The 19,790-nt window shown below is 46.3% G+C and overlaps 1 protein-coding gene across 8 annotated transcripts in view; it reads right to left on the bottom strand.

Annotated features, from left to right (window-relative positions):
* The window catches only part of AspRS-m (aspartyl-tRNA synthetase, mitochondrial), a 382,875-nt gene that overhangs the window by 140,354 nt on the left and 222,731 nt on the right, over positions 1–19,790 (bottom strand). Inside the window, exon 16 of one of the 8 annotated variants that reach the window (XM_075880715.1) lies at positions 14,375–19,349. The exons of the other annotated variants lie outside the window; for them this stretch is intronic. Coding sequence (XP_075736830.1) covers positions 19,119–19,349 — 231 coding nt within the window. The 3' untranslated portion in view covers positions 14,375–19,118. Of the gene's footprint in view, positions 1–14,374; positions 19,350–19,790 lie in introns of those variants that run through there. 8 annotated transcript variants of the gene reach the window in all.

Below are 19,790 nucleotides of genomic sequence, written 5' to 3'. Positions count from 1 at the left end.
GTCAGGACATTTGGACTATTCGCGAACTCTCGCCAGAGTAGGCCAACAGTATTACTGGCCGCGACTATCAACTAGTGTACATCGATATGTGAAAGGCTGCCGTGAGTGCCAGCGTCGCAAGACTCCGCCTGTGAAACTCGCGGGCCTGCTACAGCCGATCGCACCACCACAGACACCGTTTGACCTCGTGGGAATCGACGGCTTATCACCCGCAATCGAATGGACTGACAGAGAGGCTTAACAAGACCATAGCGGACATGCTGTCAATGTACGTGGACGTACAACACAAAACCTGGGACGAGATTCTTCCATACATCATGTTTGCATACAATACGGCAACGCAAGAAACAACGCGATTTCCACCTATTTGACTTGTTTACGACGCAACGTGTGAACCATGCTCGATGCTATGCTTCTGTGCGACCAAAGCAATGAACTCGCTCCAGACGCTGAGCAATACACTCAATACGCCGAAGAAGCTCGTCAGGTAGCTCGCACAAACAGTCACCAACAAGATGCAGACGCACGACGTTACAACTTCCGCCATCGAAACGTCACCTACCACCCTGGGGATTGAGTGTGGGTTTGGATCTCTGTCCGGCGACCAGGCTTATCCGAAAAACTCCTAAGCCGTTATTTTAGACCGTACAAGGTTCTTAGACGTGTCACATACCTTACCTACGAGGTATTTCCAGACGGCGCAGCGTCTTCTCGTCGGCAGCTTCGATCCGAAACCGTGCATGTCGTTAGGCTGAAGCCCTACTTCACACAGTAGCCCTTGTGGTTCACCTGTTGCGACATGCTGTGACATTGCGCTGCTGCTGCTGTTTGTGTTCTCCTGTGTTTTTATGCCTTTTCTTTTTGCGCTTGGCGCAAGCATTAGCGAAACTTCTTCATTTGCGCTGCGAGTACTGGCCCTCTCCCTCTTTTGGTTCTCTATATCTGCGTGTGTATGCCTTAATTTTTTTTTTACGAGCATCGAGTCGATGCTTTCAAAGGGGGGACTATTGCCACTTGATATGCTTGGGTGAGTCCAGGAGTGAAAGAAGACAAAGACGATCTATCTGAGCTGCTGCTTCGCTAGTCGACTCAACAAACCCATTATACCAAGTTTGTCTTAAGAAACGTGACAAGACGAAGCTTACGAGAAAATACACACACACATCTCAAACAGTTTTCTACAATGATAACAAGCCATACCTTCTCATTTTTTTTTCCCTCCATGTCAGACGTTTCTCTCCAGGGCCATGTCAGATTTACAAACATTTTACAGCAGATGATGCTCAACAAAAATGCTGGTTCCTCAGTGCAGACTAACATGTGTAAGAGCCCAAGTTTGGTCTGTGTATTATGGTAAATTATTTAGGCAAAGTCCGCTTTCAATAGACCACGATACAACAGACTATCGGATACAGTGGATGAAATGAGAGGCATTCCTCTTCGAAATTGGGTGCATAAAACACACCTTTGCCATGTTAAAATAGGCTAACAACCAACTTAACCACGCCACTTTCTACATACTAAAAGCATGGTAGTTTTAAATGCAAGCAGACCATATTTGTAGCCTTCCGGCCAAGATAAGCATCCAGCCAAGCCAGTCTGAGAGAACAACGGTCATGCTGTCACGCCAATCGTTCAAGTGGTGTGGCTCAGTGCAACGCGACAAAAATAAGAGCATTATTGCACAACCTGTTGTCACAAATTCCTTTTCGAGCTAATTGTAAATAAAATGTTTTTTTGCTTGTTTGTGTTTAGAATTCCACAGTCGTCACTCATTGCAGTAACGGTGTTAGACATTGAGACCAAAGTTTTCAAAGTAAGCCTGTTGTCTGGTACTTCAAGCAGGTGAGTTACGCTGTGAAATTTGAATATTAATGTGAGAGGTGCATTGGTGCTACACAGGTCAGAATTCTCTGACCAACTTGGACGGTCCATCGAGCCGTGGAGGCTGAGCAGGAGCAACAGCTACCAGCGGCCAGCAGGTGGCCCGATTAAAGCAGATATGTATAACTTCCAGTCGACGCAAATAAAAAAGAATTCATTCCAAGTCGATCAATATCACTGTTTGAAAAAGCCTGTTGAAATGCTTTATCATCGATTGGGCTAAGCTTCTCCACGGTGCAGAAGCCACACGGTGTCCGTGCATATACTGTAACTTCACTCACTAATTTTGTTAAAAACCAGTGCTGTTGATAGAAGTCGTTCACAGCCATGCTTTAGAATACCGTACATTCACAATGTATCAGAAGAGTGGGCCTGCCCCATACTGCCAAAAGAAATTAAACGATCAATACACAGCAACGTGCACCCCCCCGTTTTAATGTGGAGTAATGGATATTGCAGACTTCAAATAATACAAACTCATTTTGCGAGATATTCATGGGGTCCGTTGTAACAAGAGGAGACTGCATCTGCTGTGCACATACATATTACTAAAGAGAACCTGCATGCTTCATAGCGACCTTGAAGAAACATAATTTAGGAACCTTTAATAATGACTTTCCAAGTCTCTAACGAAGCATTTGCAAGGACTTCAAAGAGCATTTGTTAAGATCGTCGAAAGAGACTACACTATTTGTCACAGCACACGGCAAAAACAAGATTACTGCTTATCACAGCTGTGACTCTAGTCGCTGACGTTATGATAGCACTCCTGAAGTTCGCACGTGCCAAATAAAAACAAAAAAGACTATTTTGCTGCAGCTGTGAAGTAACTAACACGGCTATTTCATTTCAATTCAGTTTAGTTCGGACATAGTTACATGACATAAAATATGTCCACGAGGCAAGGCAAAAGGGTACTCGTATGTCTCCTGACGAGGCCTTCACCTCGGACTTGCACGTTGGATAGCCAGGAGCAAAATCAGAGAAAATAAGTACAATGCTCATTGCACAACTTATATAAACAAAAAAACGAACAGTAAAAAAACACATTAGCACAAAAATTATACAAAGTTTGCATTGTTCAGGTTTAACAGTTTTATAAAGTTACACAAAAGTACATATTTTCGTGTTTAAAGCAAAATAATTGTAGTTTCAAGGAGGCAGAAAAAGTAGCTTCACTTTTTTTTTTTAAAACGAGACATACGTGAGTTCTGATTAGCCAATTCAATTAGGGATGGGTATGTATTCAGCAATGAAATAATCTGAAAATGTATAGTTTTAGTTCCATAATTAGTTCTTGGTCTTCATCCCGTCAATGAAATAGTGCAAAGGTCATATGCCACTTGTCTGTTTAGATATTTGCTTGAGAACATGGTGCGATCATGTTTGAATTCCTGGAAAATCATTGCTCCCAAAGAAAGCTGATATTTATTTATTTATTTATTTTATTTATTTCGACATACTGCCAATCCCATCAGGGATTTTAGCAGGAAGGGCGTGAACATAAAAATTCGAATAGGTACACAATAAAGACATACATCGCGATAAAGTACAGAATGAAACTAACAGAATAACTGTGAGAATGGTGGTACGTTCAGACTTTTATACGTAGAGTCAGTTGATGGGGGAGGATGGGAAGAAATCATTTTTAGGCTCCTTTTTGTATAGAGGAAACACGTTTGTTGTATAGAGGAAACAGTCACCATCCACTATATTGTGGCAATATAGTGGATGGTGACTTACAGAAGGCTCACAGCCATTTCATTTGTTAATAAACACCATTTTGCTTCTTTGTGTCACACATTTCTAGTGTTTCGTGCTTGGCTCACTTCGAGGATTGTCGGAATTCACCGGGTTGCAGCTAAACATGACGAAATTAACAAAAAGTTGTATGCCATCAAACAACACTCATGCTTCTGGGACAGGAGAATACACTGGGACTGCAAAAAATCTTTGAATTAGGCGGATTCTGGAAGTATTGAAGCACAGAGAAAGTGAGCTTAAGCAACGAAACGACTTAATTCCATACCTGCGAAGTTCAAGGATTCTGAATCCGGGAGATTTCCAAAATGGGGGGGGGACTGAATCATTTGACCCTATTTTCGTTTCAGCACCAAAAAAAAAAAAAAAAACCAAGGACCAACAAACAGGTCTCAATCACAAGCGCACACATCAGCGTTGCGGTCTTGTAGTGGCTTGGAGTGTCCAAACACACAAGGGTAGGGTTTCCCACTAAGGCGAGTCTCAAAGGATCTACACAACTAGCAGAATCTATTTCCGTTAAACAACTTGCTAGGACAAACGTGAACAGACGGGACGGCACAGCTGGCTGCCGTAAAAGTGCTGGTCAAAGCTTTGTTCAATACTAGATTCTTTTGACAGGAATGCCAAAATGCATCTGGCCTTTTTTTTTTTTTTTGTGACGTATTTACTGCCTTTATCTACCGCTACGTTGGCCTCGCGCCCTCGGAGCTTGTAGATGGCTATCGCATCACTGCGACTGTGGTTTCTTGCGCGGCAGCTGCGGCAAACGGTATACTTCCTTTTCAATCCCCATTCGTTTAGCTGCACACTCGCCTTCAAAACTAAGACGTTTTATGCCATCTACAATCGCATCTGCTGAGGTTTTGTCTGCAGAGCTTGCGGAAAGCAGTGTTGCTTTGACTGGTTGAGCATTGGACGCGTGCACACTTTCAGGGTTCTGTCAGTTACGTTATTCCCATAGATGATCGTCTCAAGAACGAGCGCGGCTTTGTCCACAGCAGTTGTGGCTCTGACAATCACACACACTGTCTTCTACAGTGCGTGCGGCAGTTGCACGCGTACTTCCGAAGCTTTGAGTATGCTACTCCTGGTCTTCGTTCGGTGGTTTCCATACTAAAGTTCGTATCACCGGCCGTGATTAGGAAATGTGTCCGGAACATTCTAATTTAGACCCAATGTATTTTAGGCCCTATACCAATGGACATAGTGGAATTTCGCTGGGGAATTTCATGAATTCGTATCTTCACCGGTTTCACGTCACTAAGATTTTACTGTACATTTAGATGAACGCCTCTTAAATGAATTTATAAGAAAATGTGGTAGGTTCGAAAAGCCTGGAGCAGATTGACCTGCTTTTTCTTCAGCGGCTAGATCAGGTACAGAAATTTCGATTTCCAGAGATTTTCATGACAACCGTACAAACGGTAGAAATGATAGAAATCTGGGAGTTTCCCAGCCAATCCGGGAGACTTTAAAGGTATAGAATTCTCAATAGGTTTTGGCGCTTGGACTCCTTTTGATAGCAAGTGTGAATGCCCCTTACAGCACCAGCACCAAGAGTGAGAAAAGTGCGGCACTTTATTGAGAGGTGGTGAAAGCAGGAAAGTTCAAATAAACACTGTGGGCTGTTCTTTAGCAAGAAGTAATTGACCCCAGTGAAGGTCTTGTTCATCTTCATGATCAGCTTTAACGTGTCTTTGTTTCATGAGGACTCGGGATAACATGAATATTGTCGCTAGGTGAAAATAACAGAATACAGGACGACGGTGCGACCAGAAAAAACGAGGTCTGTATTAACAGAACAAAAGAGCAGCCGCTTCGACTTCTTCTTTCTCGGAGGAACCGTGGGTGCTCTCCACGCTCATCACTTCATCGTCCTCTGTCTTCTTTCCCGGCCTTTAGCCGTGACTATAGCCTCCCATTCAAGAAAGCATCGTCCAGATGCTTTATAATCAAAGCGGTTTGTAATCGTAGGAAACGCATGAGTTCATTCAGAGAAATAAGGCTTCATGCGTACCACGTGCACAACTTCTGGAGCATACCTTGGACGCCTTGAAGAGTGCGCAGTATCAGGAACAACCTCATAATTAATGTCACTGAGACGTCGCAGAACTTTATAGGGACCGAAGTACCGCCTTAACAGTTTTTCTGAGAGGCCACGGCGCCGAATAGGTGTCCATATCCAAACTTTTTCTCCTGGCTCATAGGAGACTGGTCAGTGACGAAGGTTGTACCGTCTTGAATCGTAGTCTTGCTGGTGACTAATACGTAGCCGTGCAAGTTGTTGGGCTTCTTCGGCCAGCTGAGTGATATAATCAGCATCCGTTTCAGCGTATTCGCACTCGTGCGGCAGCATAGCATCCAGCATAGTGGTGACTTCACGACCATGAAGAAGGCGGAATGGCGTTGTTCTTGTTGTTTCTTGATGAGCCGTGTTATAGGCGAACGTGACATACGGCAAGATCTCGTCCCAGTTTTTATGCTCCTCATCGACGTACATGCAGAGCATATCCGCTAGTGTCTTGTTGAGACGCTCCGTAAGACCATTCGCTTGCAGATGATACGCCGTTGTTAACCGGTGGAATGTGCCACTAAGTCTTAAAACTGTCTGTAATGGTTCGGCTGCAAATGCAGTTCCCCTGTCAGTTACTGTAATTACTCGAATCTAACGCGCACCTTTTTTCCGGTTAAGCGAGTTCATGAATCGCATGCGCGTTAGGATCGGGTACGAAAAAAAAAATTACGGTCAATCTGTTGCCATCGGCAAATCCAAAATGGCCGCCCCCTACATGCGTCGGCATGGCGCGTCGGCCATTTCTGCCTATTATGTGTTTCCCATGTGCGGCACTTCGTACGTGTGCTGAGGAGTTCGTCATCTAGTAGTGCATTAGAATCGACGGCGTGGAAGGGCCGACTCCCAAAACTTGAGTGCACCACGATGCCGCTTTTAAAAGAAAAGTCATCGCGGGTGCAGAAACAGAGGGAAATCGGGCCGCATCGCGGTCGTTCCCGAAACGTGCGTGCGGGACCGGCGGAAACAAAAGCAGAAGATTGTCGACAGCAAAACTTCACGCAAAGGCTTCTGTGGACCACACCAGGGTCGGTTTCCGCACATTAAAGAGCTGCTCGGCGAGTATGTGCTTGAGCAGCGAGCCGCACAGCGGCCCGTGACGACAGAACTGCTCCAAGTGCGGGCTACGCAATTAGTCTTAGAAAAAGGTCTAATGCGGAGCCAGTTTAAAGCGAGCAGGTGCTGGCTAACTAACTTTATGAAGAGGAAAGGCTTTTTCCTCCGAAGGGGAACATGCATATGTGAAAAGTTTTGCGGAGGAGTACGATGAAAAGCTTCACAGTTTTCAGAGGTTCGTCCTAAACTTGCGGCGCAACAACGGCTACCTGCTTGGGCAAATCGGGAATGCCGATCAGACGCCTCTTTACTTCGACATGCCTGGCACCACAACCGTCGAGAAGAAGGGGGTGAAGCAAGTTCGCGTGCTGACATCGGTGCTCGGTAAAACTACAGTGACGGCAATGCTCTGTTACACGTCAGATGAGCACAAGCTTCGCCGTACCTCATATTTAAATGGAAGATGCTCCCGAAAGGAGTCGTTTTTTCGAGTGGTGTGATCGTGCAGGCCAGGAGAAAAATGGGTGCGCGTTGCAATCGATTTCTTACGTTTTTTTTTTTTTCGCGGTGGAAATCGGGTGCGCGTTAAAATCGAGGGCGCGGTAGAATCGAGTAAATACGGTATTACCACTGATGAAGCACCATACCTCAGCACCACATTCTCTATGAAAAATCAGGCTGCTTCACTTGCTGTGCCTTTCTCCAAAGCCTTGGTTTCGGCGTAATGAGTGAGGCGGTCGGTGGCTACTATAATCCATCTGCGACCTGCTGATGAGGTTGGAAATGGGCCCAAAAGATCCATTCCGACTTGAGCGAATGGAGTAACAGGCACGTCAATAGGATAGAGGAGGCCTGCTGGTTTGACGGGTGGAACTTTTCTGCGCTGGCAATCAAGGCACGTCCGAACATAGTGTTGAACAGTTGCCATCAGTCTTGGCCAGTAGTATTTTTGCCTCACTCTGCACAACGTACACGTGTAACCCAGGTGGCTGGATGTTGGTTCATCGTGGCATGCCTGTAATACTTCGCTTCTTAGAGATGTTGGGACGACGAGTAAGCAGTCGTTTCGTGTGGCGTGAAGTTCATCTTATATAGGACGTCGTTGCGCAAGCAAAATGAGGAAAGCCCTCTTGCAAACAGTCTAGGTACAGCTGAAGTGCGACCCTCTAAAAAATGTATTATGGGTTCTAGTTCGGGGTCGTCTCGTTGCAGCTGTGCGACAGTTGCCGTGTTTAGAACTACGACAAAGGCTGTATCGTCATCTTCTGCCGTCGCAGGTTCGTATGGCGCACGAGAAAGGCAATCAGCATCTGAATGTCGCTTCCCCGATCTGTAGACCACCGTCTTGTCAAATTCTTAAAGCTTAAGGCTCCAGCGCGCCAACCGTCCTAAAGGGTCTCAAATTCATCAGCCAGCAGAAGGAGTGATGGTCGCTGACAACATTAAAAGGACGACCATACAGGTATGGGCGGAAATTTATAACCGCCCACACCACCACAAGGCACTCTTTTTCCGTAGTAGAATAATTTTCTTCCGCACGTGGAGGAGTTCTGCTCACGTAAGCAATTACTCGTTCGGCACCATCCTGCCACTGCACGAGTACAGCTCCTAAGCCGACATTGCTAGCGTCGGTGTGCACTGTTGTTGGTGCGTCATTATCAAAGTGTGCGAGGACTGGTGGCTTCTGAAGGCGTTGGCGTAGCTCGTCGAATAATTTTTGCTGCTCTTCATTCCATACGAATGCGATGTCTTCTCTGGTAAGGCGGGTCAACGGCGAGGCAATACGCAAGAAGTTCTTAATGAAGCGTCGGTAGTAAGCACACAGTCCTAAAAACCGTCTGACCGCCTTTTTGTCAGTTGGCGCTGGAAAATTCGTAACGGCAGCTATTTTTTTCAGGGTCAGGCCACACACCTTCACTACTGAGAAGATGCCCCAGGAACAGAAGCTCTTCGAAGCCGAAATGGCATTTTTCCGGCTTAAGTGTTAGTCCGGCGGAAAGGATAGATTGAAATACTGAGTGCAGTCGCCTGACGTGTTCGTCGAATGTGGCAGAAAATACAATGACGTCATCTAAATACACTAAGCACGTGTGCCACTTGAGGCATGATAGTACGGTGTCCATTAGCCGCTGAAACGTTGCCGGTGCTGAGCACAAGCCAAATGGAAGTACCTTAAATTCAAAAAGGCCATCAGGTGTCACGAAAGGTGTTTTCTCCCGGTCTCTTTCATCGACTTTTATCTGCCAATACCCACTTCTTAGATCCATCGACGAGGAATAATGCGCGTGCAGTAGTCGATCGAGTGAATCGACGATACGTGGAAGTGGATAGACGCATTTTTTTGTCACCTGATTCAGCTTGCGGTAATCCAAGCAGAAACGTAAGGTGCGGTCTTTTTTCTTCCCTAATACAACCGGCGAAGCCCAAGGGCTTTTCGACGGCTGAATAACATCGTCTTCAAGCACCTGCTTTTCGATGGCTTCACGTTCTCGCGGAGCTACCCGGAACGGGTTTTGTCTGATGGGTCTGGTCATGTCGTCCGTTATAATTCGATGTTTCGTCAGCGGCGTTTGACGGACCCTGGAAATCGAAGAGAAACAATCTTCAAACTTGTTAATAAGCTGCATGATACTTTGCTTCTGCGCCGGCAGCAAACTTGGGCAAATATCAACAGATAGAGGTGCGGGGGTCAGATCAGTTGAATTATCTTTTTCAAGAGTTAGGCAGTCTGTCATCTCGGCAAGGTCTTCCACATACGCGACTGCCATGCCCCTCGTTAGATGTCGGCGTTCAGAGCTGAAGTTCATAACAAGGACGTGCGAGTGTCCGCATTTTATGCTTCCGACGCCTGTTGCGATAGAAAAACCATGGCTGAATAGCAGTGTTGGAATTTGCTCGGCGATGTTTTCAGAATCGCTCGACGTGTCACATGTCACAGCCACGAGTGCACTCGACCACGATAGGATGGTCACGTCGTCTTCGAAGACGGGCAAAGGCTGACGTCGCTGGTCTGTACAGGGCACATCCGAAACTTGACCTGGGGCCGTCCGAAACGTAACCAATCTCTCAGGAATGTTGATAATGGCACCGTATTCACGCAAGAAGTCCATGCCCAAGATCAGGTCTTTGCAGCACTCCGGTAAAATTACGAAAGTAGCGACGAAATCTGAACTGCCGATATTAATTAGAGCTGTACATTTGCCTGTCAGCGTCACCAATTGACCCCCTACGGTTCTTATGTTTGGGCCAGTCCATATTGTTCTTACTTTCTTTAGGCAGTCGGCGAGTTTACGGCTGATAATAGAGAAGTCCGCACCAGTATCTACTAGTACTGTTATTGGGCGCCCGTCTATACAAATGTCTAGATTGGCGCTTACGATTTCCATTGATGTCGGTGAAGTCGTATCGTCCTTGGTATCGTGCGTCGTACGATCCGTGGTATCATTCGTCGTATCACGTCGCAGAGAAGATGTTGGGGGTGTGATAGCATCTGGACGGGCGGCAACCTTCCCCCCAAAGGTCACAGCTGTTTCCCCGACGAGGGCTAGGAGATCTGCCTTGGACCACCTCGGAGTAACTGCGCTGCGGCGGCGAGTTCGATGCAGGTGAAGGAGGGCGGGATCGACGATTCGGCACTTCAGGTTGCTGTACTTGCGGGCCTGTACTGCTGTCACGGCGGTTATCGAAATAGGCACGAGGGGAGGTTTGTAGAAAGTTATGATGTCTACAGTCACGGTACGGGCAATTGCGGAAAATATGGCCGGCTTCTCCGCAATGAAAGCAAAGTGGTCGACGGTCGACGGTGCGCCACAAGTCCGTCTTACAGATGAATGGTCGACTGGTGGGCGTACCTTGCGACCAAGATGCAGATGTCGGCGGAGTGTACATCGGCGCCGTTTGCATAGGCAAGTTGGACTGTGGATACGGCTGCGGCGGATTGGGAGCTGGGGCCCTCGGCTCGTTGTAAGGCCCTTGGCTCACGTCACGATAAGCCAGTGGTGACGAGTTGTACGACACTGGAGTGGGTCGACAGACAGCTGATGCATAGCTTACAGACCGCTAGTCTGAGAACGATTCGGGCAACGAAAATGCCTGGCGGAGTTCTTGCTGCACAACTTCTGCAAGCCAGCCATGGTATTTTCTTGCGGAGTCACAAGGAGGTTTCGGATCTCCTACCGAACGACCTCACGAATGAGTTCGCACAGAGAACATTCACGACCGGCACTCAAAGCAGAGAGGCTGGGAGATGTTTTGTTTGGTTGGTCATGGTATCGGCGCCGTTGCTGCAGTGCTTGCTTGATTGTTGTAGCCTCTTTGACGAACTCCGCTACGCTTGTTGGTGGGTTACGTAGGAGACCGGCAAACAGCTCTTCCTTGACGCCCCTCATCAAATGTCGGAGTTTTTGAACTTCAGGCATCTCGGGGTTGGCCCGCTGAAATAGGCGGGCCATGTCTTCCGCAAACATGGCGACGCTCTCGTTTGGTTTCTGTATGCGTGCCTCGATGAGCTGCAGAGCAGAATCACGGCGGTCGGTGTTTGCGAATGTCCCGAGAATTTGCTGCCGAAATTCCTCCCACGAAGACAGCGTTGACTCGTGGTTCTCGTACCACGTACGAGCGCTGTCTGCCAAAGCAAAGTAGACGCGCGATAGCTTTTGTTCAGTGGACCAGCAGTTGGCTTTGGCGACTCGCTCATACTGGGCTAACCAGTCCTCGACGTCTTCATAAACCTCACCATGGAAGGTCTCAGAAATTAGAGGCTGATCAACAGTAAGCTGTGAAGGCCCTCCGGTAGCCATTTCTCCCGGTACGGTGTGTTGCTGGAGAAATTCGAGCGGGATCGCCTCGGGACTAAGGCCTCGCTGTCGGCGACTGTAGCGGTGGACAGGAGTATCCACTGCAGGAACGGATTGCGGTGGTAGACTCGATGTGCTAGGGCGCGGAGGTGTCCCAAGCATCAGTTGGAGAAGTCCAGCACCTCCACCAATGTCGTTAGGTGAAAATAACAGAATACAGGACGACGGTGCGACCAGAAAAAACGAGGTCTGTATTAACAGAATAAAAGAGCAGCCGGTTCGACTTCTTCTTCCTCGGAGGAACCGTGGGTGCTGTCCACGCTCATCACTTCATCGTCCTCTGTCTTCTTTCCGGGCCTTTAGTCGTGACAATATTGTGCACGCTCCCTTTGAATTCGTATTATAGAGATTTGCATTGAAGCGTGAGTACGAATCAATCGAAATATTTTTCGAATACAGTCGAGCTTACATATAACAACTCCATCTAAAACTAACGATTACTGCGTGACCGTGGGAATATAAATATTTCAATGGCACAATATTGCATTTGCAACGAACATCTCTGAGCACCGCTAATCGGTTACAGCGAACAGCCAGCGCTCTGATTGATATGTGGGGTTTAACGTTCCAAAACCACCATATGATTATGAGAGACGCCATAGTGGAGGGCTCCGGAAATCTCGACCACCTGGGGTTCTTTAACATGCACCCAAATCTGAGCACACGGGCCTACAACATTTCCGCCTCCATCGGAAATGGAACAGCCAGAGCTCTAACAACCTCACAGGAAACACTCTAAACTACCAATAAGCGATCGACGAGGCGCCAATAGATTTTTATAGTTAAACGATGACACTGCCTTCGCAGCCGTCTAATTGTTGCTCTCCTTGACTGTTTTCTGTTACACAGCCCTCCGTCCATTGTCCCCCCCTCCCTGCTACACTGAGCACCTCACATCACCAGACGACGATGCCCATGTTTTCGCACTATCACCAATTTTTCGAAGACTGGTCAGTCGACTAGTCTCCCTTCAGTTTTTGATCACTGGTCTTTACACTATTGTTGACATTGCCGGCCACTATCGTTGACATCGTCGGCAAAGAGTGACCAGACCATCTGCAACATCATCGGCCATTAACTGTACCTGATCATCTACGATTGCATCTTGTGTGAATCAGTATTGCATTGTTCGAATGCTTGCGCTAACTACATGATAATACAGAGCCATGCACAGATGCAAGTGTTCTGAATGAAGTATGCGGCAAAAGTGACGAAGGAATAAGGATTATAATGAAACTTTGGAGCCAAAAGCCACAAGCGTGTCAGTGGCAATTGGCTACATCAATAGCCTCAGGCAGCTTGTATATGCGAAGGGCCTTGCGGAAGAGCACTCTGCCGCTTGAAATAAACTTGCGGCAACCCTTATCGCTCCTGCTCTTCGAAACACATGTATTACAAACTTTTTTAAAGCTGTGTTTTATTTACTAGAAACTTCGGGATACACCGAATAGATGCTGCATCCCGCTTAGGTTATTTGTAAGTGGGCTCGGGTGTAGTTCGAAGTAGCGTATTTACTCGTGTAATAAATGCACTGGCATAATGCACCCCAACTTCAGTCGTCAAAATTTGAATTTTTTTTGCCCCCACAATAAATGCACCCCTTACATTCATTTGCTGCAGTCTGCCTCCTTGCTCATTACCGCTGTTGGTTTCTCCATTTTTTTTTTTTAATCTTTATGCCGACCCCCCCCCCCCCCCTGACCACCTCTGCTGTTTCCCCTGCACCCGCTACCGCATATGGTATTGTTTTTTTATGGTGTCTACCAATTTGATATTTCTAAATTACCTAACTTTTGCGGGTTTTGCATGATGATCAAAAGCAAATTCCAAGATAGAGATGTTCGTCTGCTTGGAAAAAGCTGTGCACTGGAAACAAACCCTTGAGTAGTAAAAAAAATCAGGCGCTCCGTATAAAATAAGTCAACATGTCTACCAGATGCACTCAGAATGTTCTGAGCACGTGTGGTAAATGCGAAAAAATATGCATATCTGGGTAAAATGAAACCCCTGAGCTCGGCAGAGAGGAAGTCAGCAGTGACGTTCCGAAGAACCACGAAGCAAACACACCAGTTAGGAGTAGCCGCAGATGAAAGTTTGAAGGAGCTTGCGATAATCTGACATCGCAGTCAATGCTGCTAGGAAACGTAGAAGTGGTGTCATCTCGCAGCATCGGTGCAAAATAAGGACCCGGGGGCCTGGCATGTTTTTTTACTGGATTATATTCTAGTTTACTATCACGACTGTAACCCACGCTGCTTAGGATGTGGATTGGATTGAATTGAATTAGATTGACCTGAACTTTTGTATTTACTGACTCAACTATTTCGGATGTGGATTAAATTAGACCTGATTTGACTTGGACTGCTGTATTTACTACCGATTTGAGTTGCCGCCTAATTTGGGCGCCTATAGAATACACTTTTCAGCAAAAAAAGACTAACTACTACTCGCGCATTTTGTGTATCTTGCTTTGACATTGAGTAATCACAATGTTGCAAGGACAGAGTAATACTGCAAAATTTTGTTTATTTATTTTTTATTTTTCCGACAAGCACATACATGTTTGTATTTTGTGTCTCTGGGCTGTGACACTTGAAGTGCTACGGAAGTCCTCGGACAGCTGCAATGAAAGCTGGAGATGGCGTTTAAAGTGTCGATGTTTGAATATGTCGCGGCAAAAAGGAATCAGTCGGCAAGTCACCTTGGTTTACGTAATCTTCTGTGGACGTCACACTAAAAAATAAATGCAGATTCATTTACAAAATCTCACAAAACTGAAATGAGAAATTTAGCTGAAGTTACACAAGCTTGAAACACGAGCCACCTGCAATAAGTGTATAGCTGAGGACATTTGCTGTTGCATCACCAATATGTACATTGTAATAATAATAATATTAAAAAAAAAGCATGAGTAGCCTGGCAAGCTTCTGCTGATGGCAGTTATAGCCTAGACAAACCAGACGGCCTACAAGCAGAGCCGAAATCATGACCTAAACAAGCATGCATAAATTTACAGACGTGAGTAATGGTGTGGTTTGAAAGTCGGATATGCCATGTGATATGTAGATGCAACAGACTATAAAATAATGCATGTACCAATGTGGAAGCTAAGGAACGCTGTAGCATTCCTTAGCTTCCACATTGAAGGACAAGTTGCCGAGCAGAGATTTTCTTGGTCTTGTTTATGCCATAGGCTGCCACAATTGTTAGAACCAGTACATCAGTGAAACTGGTGATTTCAAAAAAAAAAGTTAAAGAACATAAATACAGTACAACCTCGTTAAGGGGGAATGCGGGTCCTAGAATAGTGAAAATTCGCCAAAAGTCGATTTTGAGAAAATCAAATTTTTTAAAATTCTATATCTCGATGCACATGTTCTCAAACTATGATCGCTGCATTCTATCAGTTAATGGATTGAAATTGGTTATAAAGTCACGAAATGCTCTGCGAAAGACAACACTAGTTCGAACTTCACGCACGTGCCGCCGGCAAAGCAGCTGGCCGATCATCGCCATCTTGAGCTCGTTTTGAAGCTAATTTCTTTGTGCGCATTTTACCACCCTTCAAAATGGCGTCGCATGCATGGAACGGCTGCCCTTGCCCCTTTTCCGAAGCCCCCTTCCCAACCGCTCATTGGCCGGAGCGCGCGCTTGCCAGGCAAGCCCTCAGTCTCTCGCTTCCCATTGGCTGATGCGGTCAAGGCTGCCTGCATTTTTTTTTTTTCCCATGTGTTGTTTGCCGGCCGTTGGCTCCTGTCACGCGCGGGTTCGTCTGCTTCCCGCTTGTGCTACGTGACCATTGCAACGACTCCCCGTATTTCGCCGGTATAACTGGAGACGCTCGTCTAAAGAAGACGCGCCAAGCATACGACAAGAAGTGAAGGCGCCCATGAAACGCACGGCAGAAGAAAGCAGATAATGAGTGGCCGAGTTCGCCCGATGAAGCCGAAGCGGTGCACTCCGATGACGGCACTCAGTCACGGGCACCTGTTGTGTCCGAAACAGCGTACTCTCCAGAGCCCAGCTGCAGCACCTCTTAGAATTATCACGTCGTCAGATCATCTGGCACTTATAGCAACATACAGGATCGCATTGATACAGCGTTTTATTCTGTGGAAGAGTCTACAGAGTGCGCCAGGAATGCAGCAAGCTTGAAGGCATCCATCGCATCGCAATGCGCGATGTAACGAAAGTTCAAGCTTCTAGATGTTGATCTGGAAGATGACAGCAAAGAAAACGGGACACAATTTGACATTGTTGACCTGGCGGTAATTGACTCGCTATTTTACCATATCGCCTGCCCCGAGTGCAGTGAAAAAAAGTGCGACTTTCTCGAAGGGCAAGAAAGAGTACAGGCTGTGTTCGAAGCTTGCGTCACGTGCAGCAGTTGTGACTTTCGCGAAGAGCGATTTCACATCCCCACGTGTCGCTGACGAGACCAACGTCAAAATAAGGCCATTCAAAGTGAATTTGTGTGCCATGAAGGCCATCAATAGCATTAGCAAGGGGGCAACGGGCCTGTCAGACTTTTTCACCGTAATAAACATTTCGCATCGAGAGCTCTATCACAAGACTTATTATAGACACATGACCTTAATGAATCAAGCCTGCAATTGTGAAGCAGTGAGCGTTGTTCACGTGATGCGTAGTTCGGCAACGTGCCCGCCAACGTCGAAGTTATATATGATAGCACTTGGCTCATGCGCGAGCACAGCTAGCATATCTGCGTTGACTGCATCATTGAAATGTACAGTGGTTGTTATAGACCGCATCGTACTATCGAACTTTTGCCTGGGTTTCACCACAGAGCCCAAGGAAGGGGAGGCAGGACATTCTGCCTGGCTCATCTAGCATACCCCTCTGTGCCAGAAAGATGTCGACTGCAACGCTGGCCAGATGGAAGTGGAGGCAATGCTATGCTTGTTTGGGCGGTCACTCGAGAAACATAAGCTTCGATACATGACCATGCTGTCAGATGGTGACAGCAGAACATTTCATGCACTGACAGAAAATGATGTCTACGGTTTCATCAAGGTAGCCAAAAAAGACTGCATCGATCAGGTGCACAAGCATATGGGAGCTGCGCTACATACACTAGTAGAAAAAAGAAAAGCTCAAGATGGCCCACTAGGTGGCAAGGGCAGGCTCACACAACAAAATCAAGATCCCCTCATACAATGTTTACGCATTGAGAAGCCACAGGAACGACGTTACAGGCACGCAGAGAGCTGTGCTGGCTACTCTGAAACATATGTCTTCTACTGATCGGGCACCAAAGCATGACCTCTGCCCTGAAGGCCCAGACTCGTGGTGCAAGTACCAGAGAGCTGTGGCAAAGAATGAGAAGCCCCCACCACACAAGGACAGCTTGCCGGATTTTCTGAGCGAGGAACTGGAATCTGTGTTTAGGTGGCTGAGCGACAGAGCGCTCCTGGAAAGATGCAGCGATGGGCTCACACAGAACCCCAGCGAAAGCCTGCACTCGGTGATTTGGCAGCAGGCCCCAAAACCCAGCATGCATCTTTGCAGAGCATGGAAAGGCCTGTTGCAGGAGCCATCAGCCGCTTCAACCAAGGCTTAGTGAAGAGCAATGCAGAAATTGCTGAGAAGCTGGGCTACAGGGCGGGCCACAACCTGGTTCGCCGCAGCCTTGAAAAAGACAAAAACAGACTGCAAAAATCACAAAGAGAGCATGTGGACAGCAGCACAATGAAGACTAGACTTGCGATGCGTCACAAGCTAGCAGGGTACTCCGCTTACAGCCCTGGTCTGCATCACGACAAACAGTGACAATTTCTTGTAAAATAAATATCGCTTGTTTACAACCTGAACATTGTCTAGGTGTGCAGCATATGCTAGGGAGACATGATAATTCAATTTTTGTTAATTCCTTTCACTTGAAACTCAGTGGACCGACCACAAAGTAAAAGAAAAATTCTCCTGCAGTGCCAATGACCGTTTCATAGTTTTGGAGCAAGTTGTGGCCAGTATTCTGGGAGGGTACAGTCATACATTTAGCATGGCCATTATCGTAAAACATAGAGCCACAAAACGGTGTCAGTAATATTGCCGTAGCTTCACTTTAGGAAAAGTTACAGTTGCTGGAAACTTCAAATGCGTTTTTCTCGGTTCGTTATTTTTGCACATTTTACTCAGCCTTACGGAAGGTTTTCCTATCTTATATTCAAGTGAGAGTGACAAAGTTAGTATCATTCTATTCGTCTTGAAATGATCCAGGGGGTGATACTATTTTAATTTCTTTGGAATCACTTTGACAATCGTAATTGAAGATAATTATCAGGAGAAATTAGAGTAAGATGCTCATCATAAGTGTTTCTCCATTTTCTCGCCTATAAAATGCCTTCAAATAGAAAAAAAATAGCTTCCCCTCCTACAGCATTCTTCAACATTGGGGTTATGCATTTACTTTTTTGTTTTTTCATGGCAACATTGTGAAAAAGTCCCGTAGAAATTATTCAAATTAATCAGAGCTGGTTCTTTGCTGTGCCTACTATTTTGTGGCTCCTAGAGTGATGTTTTCCAGCAATACCTCGCCACAGCTTTGCTGCAAACAAGAGGAAATTCCGAGTCTAACTGCTGTCATCGCAAAAAAAAAAGAAACATAATAAACATGCACAACTGCAAAAAAACAAGACATCTTCACTGCAACACAGTAATGACACGTGGGCAGCTTGTTGCCTGCTTCTTGCTACGGGGAATAACTGCATTTGTCACTGGGTGGCCAGTGAATGATTGTCTAGCGCGAGCAGCCAGTTTTAGAAGCAGATGCTACCTGCGTCGGCCTTGCGAGGCAAGAGGGGAGTGACAGTTGGCATGAGGTGCGACCATGCGGCACAAGACGCAAGCACACAGTAGGGGTTTAGACACCACTGCCAACGCCGGATTTGCGAGTAGGTGCGACTATAAAATGCTCCCCACTTAAAAGAAGCTTGCATCATGCCTGCACCTGGAATCCAGATACAGACGACTGTACATACGCTGAACAGGAATGATGAGACGCTTCTGACTATGTACTCTCGCTTTTTACGTCACATATTTAGGCGTACATAGGTAAGCTAAGCCTTTCTTACGGTTTTTATTGTGAACAAGGCTCTCTCCCATATCAGGTGCCGAAACTTAAGTAAACTTTGTGTTCCATGGGTCAGCGTATCCTTTTGCGTTTACACTAAAAACAATAGTTATGCACTACCTTTTTTTTTTTCGCACCTCTTCTAGCAGCTCACTGTAGTTGCAGTTGGAAGAGAGACGTTTTAAGGTTTGATCAATGATAATGCTTATTTTCGAAATGACCGCAAAGAACTTTTGTCAGTTTTTTATGACCTGGCCAGGTTTTTCAAAAATCCCCCGACGTTTCACGACTTTTCCAGAAGGGTCCGAATTCCCAGACTTTTCAGGTTTTCCAGGTTGGTAGACACCTTGTTTTCTTTCTATCTGAGCGTGGAACGTTGCCAGTCTTCTTTAATTATCTATGCGCTACAGTGGGGTTGATGAACAGTGCGAGTGTAGAGACATCGCAGCTGATAAGCACACAGTGAGCGAAGGTCACGAAACTGCCTGCGCCAACTGACGGTTGCTTCCTGCGAATACCAAACTTCAAGGCCCAATCCCATGCATAGAATTTTCGAGCGACAACGACAGGATTCCCTGTCGCCATGGCTGTCGTGAAGGGTCAGTCGTCGCCATCGCATTGCAGGTTTCTGGAAAACCAGAAAAAAAAATCACTTGTCACCCAAAAGGATCGTGACTGTTTCTGCAACATGGTGGCACCCCCAATTTTCACTTCGGTTGCAATTCGCTCTTCGTGCTTGTTATCCACGCATACTTCAAGGAATGCAAAATATAGGCTACCTTTTCTACAGTAACTTCTCATGTGGACAGCAAGGCGGCGGCCCTATTTTGTCGTTAATCTCTTTATCGACAGTTTGTTTTGATGCTTCCGTGATAGCTTGCTACAATGTTCATTACTTGCTACAATGTCAATGGCATTGTCACGGTAATTGTGCGAGGAGGTTGTTGCGAAGTTGGCCAAGTGTGTTGTAGCGCACGCTTCTGTGTGCTCCTCGAAATCACAGCAGATACCACTGTTGTGGTTAAACAATTGCAAGAAAAGATAGGTGCGAAACGGTTTTATGACATTC

The sequence above is a fragment of the Rhipicephalus microplus genome, chromosome X (genome assembly GCF_043290135.1).
Source record: "Rhipicephalus microplus isolate Deutch F79 chromosome X, USDA_Rmic, whole genome shotgun sequence".
NCBI lineage: Eukaryota > Metazoa > Arthropoda > Arachnida > Ixodida > Ixodidae > Rhipicephalus > Rhipicephalus microplus.
Note: the sequence above shows the minus strand (reverse complement) of the source record. Positions and strands in the feature narration are given on the sequence as shown.